Source organism: Arachis stenosperma, chromosome 7, assembly GCF_014773155.1.
Source record: "Arachis stenosperma cultivar V10309 chromosome 7, arast.V10309.gnm1.PFL2, whole genome shotgun sequence".
Lineage (NCBI taxonomy): Eukaryota > Viridiplantae > Streptophyta > Magnoliopsida > Fabales > Fabaceae > Arachis > Arachis stenosperma.
Genome location: NC_080383.1, coordinates 3,625,820 through 3,635,873, shown reverse-complemented (window position 1 = coordinate 3,635,873; position 10,054 = coordinate 3,625,820). Strand labels below are relative to the sequence as shown.

Sequence of the window (10,054 nt, the reverse complement as noted above, 5' to 3'; positions counted from 1 at the left end):
TACTTACTTTTTCCCCTTTTTGCTGGGGTGTTTAATTTCTGAATCCTCCGAGTCTTCTTGAGCCTCAGACTCAGAGGTAGAAGTGTCACTATCGGTAGTTTCTGTCTCCGAAGACGATGTTGAGCTCGCCTTCCTTTTTTTTGTTTTTTTTATTTCTTGTTTTTTTTTGTTTTTTTTCTTTTTTTCTCATTTTTTCTTTTGTCTCTGCCAAATTCAGAATCCCCTGAAACATGAGATATTTTAGTTAGCACCATTCGGGTAAATAAAGTACACCAACTTATTATGATTACTCACCAAAATTTCCTCTCTCTCTTCATTCATTCTTTTCACCAACTGCTCCTTAGTCCAGTTGGCAATCCATGGCTTTGGTGGTCTTTCAACCCTGTTCTTGCGTTTGTTTTTTGAAAGGTAAAAGTAGATTATCATCAGGGCGAAGAGGCAGCCATTGATTGCCTTCTTCTTCTTCTCTTGATAGTCTGTTATGCCCCTGATCATGAAGGTCAAAACATGTCCCCCCCAGTTTCTCTCCTTTATGCCGTCCATCTTAAAAATCGGGACCAGGTGCACGGGCGATATTTTGTTTATCGTCGTTGGCAAAAGGAATGCCATCTGTATGTAGAGGATGAATATCCTCTTGAACATCAGGCGTTCCTCTTCGTTGCCAACGCCGATTTCCATCATTTCATCGGTAAGACTTTTGAGGGTCTTACCCTGAAATCTTCTATAAATTATTTTGTCATCATCAGAAAGTTTCTTATAGTCAACTTTCTCAGGAAATAGATCTCCTACAAAAAGGAAGACAACAAAGCATCCAAGTCGGTTCAAATACACCCAAGCATCAGGTTAATATACACCCAAGCAACAACTTAATATACATCTATAATTTTGAGCTAATTACCTGTTGCATTGATGCCAAGCGCATCACCTATTTTTTTTGGGGTTATATGGAAAGAACCATATCCTGTCTTCAGTTTGTTCTCCCCAAGTTTGAAGTTTTTTGCCAGCTCCCTTAAGAGTTGGTGATCCACCCTCAGTGGTGGGATGTGCATCAACCCACCGAATCCAAGATCCCTCACAATTGCCTTCTTCTCCTCAGTCATGTTTCTGAACTTATCATTCAGGAGATGTGTGGCACATTTCAGGTCTTTGGTTTAGTTTCTTGCTGCCATTTTCTCTGAAACTAAAAATACACCCAAAGATATCAGTAATATACACCCATATATATATGACTCAGATATACCCATTGATAACAATTAAAATACACCCATTGATAACAGTAAGATACACCCATATATATGAGTCAGATACAGCCAAAGATATTCGCAAGATACACCCATTCATAACAGTGAGATACACCCATAGATATTATTCAGATACACCCAAAGATGTCAAACAAGATACACCCATTGATTACAGTGAGATACACCCATAGATATTATTCATATACATCCATATAGATATCAGACAGATATCACTCAACCATGCTTCAATATAAAGCCACATTACAAGGTTAAACAGTTTACACCCCCGAATCTACGGAATAAACCCCCAAAAATCAACAAAAATAGCAGGAGAACTTAGAATAACAATGTAGAACGACGTAGAACTTAGAAGAACGACGTATAACTTAGAAGAACGACGTATAACAAAGAAGCAAGAGTAATAGTAAACCCTAGCAGAACGACGTAGAAGAAAAGTAAAATATACAGTATTTTAATGGACTTACGTTGAGTATTCTTGGTTTGTTTTTTCTTCAGATTCTTCACAGAGAGGTTGATGGTGTTTTGATGCAGTTTTCGAACCACGATTTCTATATTTTGAAACTTGATTTTCGCTCGAAAATGAGAGGGTTTCGTTGTTTTGAAAGTGCCTTGAGAAATGGATGAAGTGGAAGAAGTGGAAGAGTCTCCCATACATAACCGTTCGAATGCTGAGCGCGTGATTTGGACGCGGCATCTTATCTCTCTTTCATGCGCGTAATTCGTGTTTGGGCTGGGCCAACTTGGTTGCTTGTAGGCTTGTATGTGTAGCAGGCCCGTAAAAATTCCACGGCTGTATGTCTAGTGGTATCAAACTGTGGCTTCAAGCGTTAGATTCCGTAGAGCGTATGGACAAACTACTTTGCAAACACAAGATTGACCTTACATTCTTGTAATCCTAATATATATATATTGGAGGGTAAATATTACTTTAAAAAATCAGAAAGTGGATATTACTTGCCAATTTCGCTTAAGTTTTTAGGCACATTGGTTTTTTATTTCTTCCCATTTTTATCTTTTTTTTTTTAATTTTTAGGACTTGTACTTGGAGTAGGCCTGGAAACCTTTTTTTCATGAGCGTAAGTTTTTTAGAAGTATCATCGGCATGATTTAGTTAATAAGTAATAGACTTATAGTCCCTGAAAGTCACTAGTTTGTTGGTAAGATCAGCACCCCGAGTATGACTTAACAGAATAAGTCAGTTCATGATTTAACCGAATTTAACTACGTAATACATCTCAGATGACAGGTAGATTCAAGCCAAACCAGGAAGAATTTTATTTCCAGAGTATGGACAAATGAATATTTAGACAGTAGCCAAATAACAAATGTTAATACATTTCATTTGCAATTTCCATCAATTTAGTCAATCATGCAATAAACAAGGTGCTTGCCAAGTGTGGTATGGTGATATGGTCTCATACTCTCATGTATTAGACAACGGAAACAACTACTTTCAGTTCCATACAATGAAATCACCAAGTATACAAGTACAATGATATAGTTCAGTCATCTGAGAATGTATGCAGGTCGTCCAAACATATCTTGATTCTAGGAAGAAAACATTTGGATATATCATTTTATTGTTCACTCTGCCTTGGCAGAGAGATGGTTGCCACCAGTTGCTAGTTTGAAGAAATAAAAGAGGGTCATAAGAGCACTGCAACAAGAAAAGAAAGGCAGAATGTCTTAATTCCATACACAAGCAATTCAATGTTGCAGCTTGGAATGCAATCAATGAACATCCATAGGCAGTAGTTTATAAATAATAAACAGCCTAACCTAAATTGCCCCAAGTCAATAATATCAACTAAAATTTAAAGATCAAATTATAAAAGTAAAATAATCCACCGCCAGCATAAATGTTCAGTGAGACACCATTAACAATGTTTAATGCAAAACAGTGCTTGGTGACAGGTGGAGCAATTGGACAAAATATAAGGGTAATATATAGTGTTACTATAATCACCAATGAGATGCTAAAACAAATTATCTTGAAAAAATGGGATGGGGCAGCCTTCATTTTCTAGAAAAATAAAAGGTTCAGAGAAAATAACTAGCTTTGCGGGTTTGCATTAATTTCATCATATAATCACAAGTTGACAACTCCAGTGAGAATAAATATGTTTGGCGTATGAGGGTGAGAATTAATCCATTATCTTAATTACCTAAGTCCTGCTACAAGACCAGCAGGCATAATCTTGGATGTTTCCATGTATCTCTGTCCCATGACCCATGTTAGTGCGACTGCGGTAACTGAGAAAAAAAGAAGAGATTATTTCACAAATATTTACCATAGTTAATGCAGCGTGAATGGCATGTAAGATGAATATTCATGATTAATTTTTGGATGCATAGATTCGAACAATGCATTTCATTTAGTTCTATTCTGCCAAAGTTTCTGCATGCACTTATTATTATTTGGTAGGGCTAATGACAATCGTTGCTGATTGTTGCTCGTATGGAGAATGCTTTTACATTCAAATGTCTGCATTACTGTTATAGATATAACCATTTATGTTGCCCCTCCTATCAGCTTAAGCTTTTTCATTATCATTGATTCTCAAAAAGGTTTAAGGTTTTATAAAGTCAAACAGAATCTTTATTTTCTGTGTAACCAACTAGACAGATCTAAGAAAAACCATTCGGATCTTAACAGACATAGCAGCAATCCTAGAGCACTCACTCAGCTCTACTTTATATGAAAAATTTATTTCTAAAGAATCCTTCTCTTCTCTTCTAGTGAATAGTAACAAACAAATTTAACAGAAAACAAACATGTTCTTTCAATTTGTAGGCATTCTAAACCTAAAACAATTTTCAATATACAATTTTACTTTCAGAACAATATCTTCGTTCACTTTACTAACGAGGATAAATGCATTTATACAGATCTCTCATCTCTTTATTATGTATCACCTATTTCACTCTCTCCCTCTTAGAAAATCCTACTAAACTAGTAAGCTTCTGATTAGTTAAATTAGAAGCTATAAGCTACTTAAAATCTTAAAAACCAAAAACAGAATCAATTTACTACTTTTAATTTGATTAAATTGATCATTATTTTTACTCTTAAGCAGATTCAAATCTTCCAAATCCTAAAATGAATCACACAAACGGACCAGCTAAATCACGATTTCTAAACATACGACTAAATTGAAAGTCAACGATGAAAATAATACAAAATCTGAGTAAAACAGAAGCAGCTGAAGGATGAGAAAGAGCTATTACTTGTTTCGATAAACAAAGCGAGGTAAGAGTTCTTGCGCTTGTTGAAGGCATTGAGACTGAGATAACCGGCGAAGATGAGAACCAAGCCGGAGCCAACGCCTCCGCCGAGAGAAGCCAGGCTTCCTCTCCTGATGAAAGCGAAGAGTCCACCGCCTACCAGAATCAAACCGTACGGAATCGTGAAGCAGAAATCGTGCATTTTGTATTTTTTTCTCGGACAGGGAAATTTTCCCGGAGAATTCAGATGTTTCGAATCGGAGAAACGAGAGAGAGAGAGTAAAGAAAAGAAATGTTAGCTCAGATCGCAAGGAAGACCGGAAGAGTGTGTAAAAATCTGAAAAACTGTGAGCTAAGTGGCGCGTGGATTGCACAAGTCAATACTAATACAAAATGGGAATTTTACTTTGCGTTTCCGTATTTGCCCCTTGACTATTGAGTAATTTCGAAATTGTCCTTTTTGGTTCGTTGGGTCAAAGTCAACCTATTTCTTTCTTAAGTAAAATAGTCCATGAATCCAAACCATACAAATCAATCTGACGGTTGAGATTAAATATTTTATTTCATTTTTCTAAATAAAATGCAGTTAGAGCATGCAGCAACGTTATTTCAAGAACCTTTGGTGAACTACTATATCTGTGGTAGTGTAATTAAATTTAATATTTTAGACAACTTTTTAATATTGGATTTAAAATCATTTTTTTTATGTAATACTCTCTTCGTCACAAAATAGTTATATGAATTAAAAAGATAATTAAAAATACCTTAATTTTAAATAAATTTAAATAGGTATATGAAATTATGGTTATCAATTATTTAACCCTTACATATACGTACACTCTCGTTTTTTATTTATTCTCTCTCTTTTTAATAGTGTTAATAAAGAGAATTATATATCATTAAATATTTGTGTAAAACTATTTGGTGAAATTGTGTTATGTACTCTCACAATTACGCAATTTTACTTCCATCACAAAATGAATTCGAACAATCTTCACTGCAAATTTATCCTTGGACCACTAAAATGTAATGGAATTGCTTGAATAAACAATTGGTACCTAGAGAAAAACTAAATTAAAGAACTAATTCTTTACCTAGCTTCTATATGGTAATATTCTTTTTTTTCATGCCAGCCTCACGTTTTATTTTTTTTGTCATTTCTATATATTTACCAGTTTCCTTCATTCCTTTCTTATCTAATTTAATATCTTCACCAATCATTTTGAAGTAACATATTTTCATCATCCACATTGCATTGCACATTAATATCATTATCGTTCCCTTGTATATTTCAACATACCAGGTAAACAATACGATGGGAACACTTGTTTTCCTCTCACTCTATTATCTAATAATTAACCTCTCACGTGTATATGCATGTTACTATTTTTAGTCTTAGTCTTGTGTATGTCATGGAGCGATAATTTATCAACATATAATATGATACAATCTATATATATTATATATTTATATACCTATATAATAATATATACTAATAGGCTTCATATAAATAACCGTATTTCGTTATTGTTGTAGACAAGATAGGCCAATTAATGTTAAGTGTTTACTTTGTCTGAGAACACAGAATATACCTTTTTTTTTCTTCTCGTTTTTTTTATCCAAGAGTGTTAGGGGGCAACAAATTTTATATTTTGTAACTATTAATTGATCATTAATAGTATTTTTAATAGTGTGAAATTATATCCCATGATAAAAAATTACTCATTTTTTTTATGGTTAAGTGCCGACAAAATTGTTAAAAAAGTGCTGGCCTGGACTTTTAGCTATCAAATTTTGTAACTTGTAGATAAAAGGTTCATGCATGGCTTCTATATATAAATGTTGACTAATCAATTGAACATTGAATAATCTAATATATTAGGCTGTTATCATTTCTAATGGTTACGTTACGTTGTGATGCATGCATGTGGATAGATATATGGAGAATCATGTAGCTATAGCGGTTGAAGCAATGCTGAAGAACGCACAACCTTTGTTTACAACCGAAAGTTGCTGCATCTACAAGGTGCCCAGTCAAATCCGCCAATCAAACGAAGATGCATACACTCCAATGATTGTTTCTATTGGCCCTCTTCATCACGGGAATTCCAAGTTGGTAATTATGGAATCCCACAAACAGGTTTATTGTCAACATTTCATTCAGAGATCGGAGGTAAGTTTAACCGACTTGGTGAGTTGTGTGCAACAGTTGGAACCTCAAATCCGTGCATGTTACTCTGAGAAGATCGATCTCACAGTGGATGAATTGGTGAAGGTGATATTCATAGACTGTTGTTTCATAATTGAGCTTTTCCTCGGAAAAAGGTGGATGAGAAATGATGCCATCCGTTCAAAATCGTGGATGGGTACTCGGGTAACGCAAGATTTGATATTACTTGAGAATCAGATTCCTTTTTTTGTCTTTGAGAAGATATACAATCTAGCTTTTGCTTCTCGCTTAAACGGTGGTCAACTCCGTTCATTTATGTGGGTTGCTGTTATTGTGTTTTCATATCACAACAAACAAGGAGTGTTACCACCTGCAGGTGGCGGTATAGCACACTTCACTGATCTGGTTAGATACTTGTACTTGCCACCATCTCATAGAATACCTTCAAGGAACCGTGTACCATTAGTTATTGGTCACAGTGCATCTGAGTTAGTTGAAGCAGGTGTCAAGTTCACAGTAAATAAACCATGGCACGGCATTGGCATACTAGACTTGGAATTTGAACATGGTATTCTTAAAATCCCGCATATTGTAGTAGATGATTTCACTGAAGTTTGGTTGAGGAACATTGTGGCTTTGGAGCAGTGCCACTATCCTAATGACCACTACATCACTGACTACGTTAGCTTCCTTACTCGACTTGTCAACAGAGACAAGGATGCGGATGTCCTCATCAAAGCTGGAATAATTGAGAGTATGATGATAAGTGGTAATGACACTTCAGTGGCTAAGCTAATCAACGATGTTGATAAAAATATTACAGTGTCAAATGTCAATGCTAATTATCTCAAAATTTCTGATGATTTGAAAGCTTACTACAAGCATCCTTGCCACACTAAAATGGCAACTCTCAGACGCGATTATTTTACCACTCCATGGAAGACAGCAGCTTCCATCGCTGGAATTGTATTACTCCTTCTTACTTTTGTTCAGACTATATGTTCTATTCTCCAAGTTTAATAAGTAGTACTAAGTTCTTACTTTTGTATTCTTTCATTAATTTAAGATTGTAATATATGTTACTACTCTTTTGAATTTGTAATTTATATATATTATTGTTGTTGCATTTCATTTTAATTTGTGAATAATAATTAGATTTAGCCAGAAAGCAAAACAAAACACTACCAAAGTGATTGGAGAAACAAATAAACATGCGCGTTACTCGGAGAAGATGAGATCAATCTCACAGCGGATGACTTCATGAAGGTGATATATATTGATATTCTTAATTATTGAGCTCTTCCTAGGAGCTGAGTGGACAAAGTATGATGTTTTCTTCTCAAAATATTACAACTTACAACTCTTACATATTTTAAATATAAGGTCTCTAAATAGTTTATAAATGAAAATTTTTATCTCATAAATTAAATTTTAAAGTTAAAATTGATTCACTCAATCTCAAAATTAATATAACTTATAATTTAATAAATTATATTATATATATATACACTAAAATTAGCTACAAATATATTGTTAGACTTAGATTTTGAACATGGTATTCTCACTCTAATATGACTATACCTTTGGTGAATTGAAGATGATGACTATGGTCTATCTACAAATCAGGGAATGATTAGTGGCAAAGTTTTGACCTCCTTAATAACTTCTATCCCAAAATGAGTTCCAACAATCTTCACTGCAAATTTATCTGATCCATGGACCACCAAAATGCAAGGGAATAGCTTGAATAAACAATTGGTACCTAAACAAAAACTAAACTAAAGAACAAATTCTTTACTTCTATATGTGGTAGTTTTCTCTTTTTCATGTCACGGTTTTTTTTTGTTTTTGTTTTTGTCATTTCTATATATTTACCAATTTCCTTCACTCTTCCCTTAGCTAATTAATCAGTATTTTCATCAATCATTTGAAAGTATCATATTTTCATCATCTACATTGAAGTGAACACTAATATCACATTAACGCTTGTATATTTTCACATACCAATTACCAGGTAAACGACACAATGGAAACACATATTATTTATTTTATCAATTCATATTCAAATTCTGTATAATATAAATACAAATTACACTAATATATATATATATATATATATATATGGTAAATGCTATCTAACCCCCTCTAAAATAACATGTAAGTTACCCTTCATTATGTGTCACATTGTAATTGGTCCTTATCTTAACCATAGTTGAGTTATTTTATAATTTATTATTCTTAAAATATCAAAGCTCCACTCCCGTTAATTGAAGCATATTCCACTCCTCCATTTTTTGTTCATCACTTCATCACCTAGATTCGGTCCTTCCAAGCACCGTTGTGTTCGTGACAAAAAGCACCAACGTCATCGCCATCTACTGTCTTCCCACACAACCTCTAATTAATGGTTAATTTTAGTTATTAAATTTTTTTATTAAAAAAATATATCTTTATTTAATTACGTGACGGAACATATATTTATATGTAAAATATAATATAATAAAATAAATCTATTCAAAGTATTTAAAAGTTTAATTAAAATTATGAACATACAAATATAATAATAAAATTTGTACTCCAAACAAATAAACATATTTTTTATCATACATATATTATTTAAAAAATAAATATATTATTAAAATTAATAACAGAAATTTAAAATAATAAAATTTAACTTTTTTACCGTATTTTTTATAGTATTTTTATTTTTTTTAATTTTTAAATTATTAGTACTTTATTATTTAATTAAAAATTAAACAAATTATTTTTATGAAAAATTATTTTTTGTATTATATTAGAGAAGAGACCAATATAGTAGTTTAAAAAATAAATTATATAAATATTTAAGAGATAAATATGAAATACATACCTAAAATAAATAAAACAGACAAAATGGGAGTACTATTGAGAAATGGAGAATTATTTTTGTCTGTTTTATTTATTTTAGGCATGTATTTCATATTTTTCTCTTAAATATCTATCTATATAATTTACTTTTGTATTTAAAAATTTTAATATTATCTATTTTTTATTTAAAATTTATTTTTACATTATTTTTTAGACTGTTATATTAGTCTCTTCTTTAAGATAATACAAAAAATAATTTATCATAAGATAATTTATTTAATCATTAATTAAATAATAAAGTACGAATAAATAAAAAATTAAAAGAATAAAAATATTATAAAAAATACTTGTAAGAAAGTTAGATTTTATCATTTTAAACTTGTGTTATTAATTTTAACCATTTATTATTTTTTAAAATAATTTATGTACAATAAAAAATATATTTTTTCTGATTTTAATTATACTTTTAAATACTCTAAATAGAGTTATTATATTATATTTTACATATGAATATATGTTCTATCGTGTAATTAAATAAAGATTTATTTTA

At 32.0% G+C, this 10,054-nt stretch overlaps 2 protein-coding genes across 2 annotated transcripts; one reads left to right on the top strand and one right to left on the bottom strand.

Annotated features, from left to right (window-relative positions):
- Nucleotides 1–2,511: 2,511 nt before the first annotated feature.
- Nucleotides 2,512–4,848, bottom strand: LOC130940391 (protein FATTY ACID EXPORT 6-like). The gene is made up of 3 exons (XM_057868515.1): nucleotides 4,491–4,848; nucleotides 3,428–3,515; nucleotides 2,512–2,919 (listed from the first exon to the last, which is right to left on the bottom strand). Exons 1-3 carry the CDS (start codon nucleotides 4,687–4,689, stop codon nucleotides 2,847–2,849), a joined length of 360 nt encoding a protein of 119 aa, XP_057724498.1. The 5' UTR covers nucleotides 4,690–4,848; the 3' UTR covers nucleotides 2,512–2,846.
- Nucleotides 4,849–5,698: 850 nt separating this feature from the next.
- Nucleotides 5,699–7,677, top strand: LOC130940266 (UPF0481 protein At3g47200-like). The gene is made up of 2 exons (XM_057868367.1): nucleotides 5,699–5,790; nucleotides 6,423–7,677. The coding sequence occupies exon 2, from the start codon at nucleotides 6,427–6,429 to the stop codon at nucleotides 7,675–7,677; it is 1,251 nt and encodes a 416-aa protein (XP_057724350.1). The 5' UTR covers nucleotides 5,699–5,790; nucleotides 6,423–6,426.
- The last annotated feature ends 2,377 nt before the right edge of the window (nucleotides 7,678–10,054 follow it).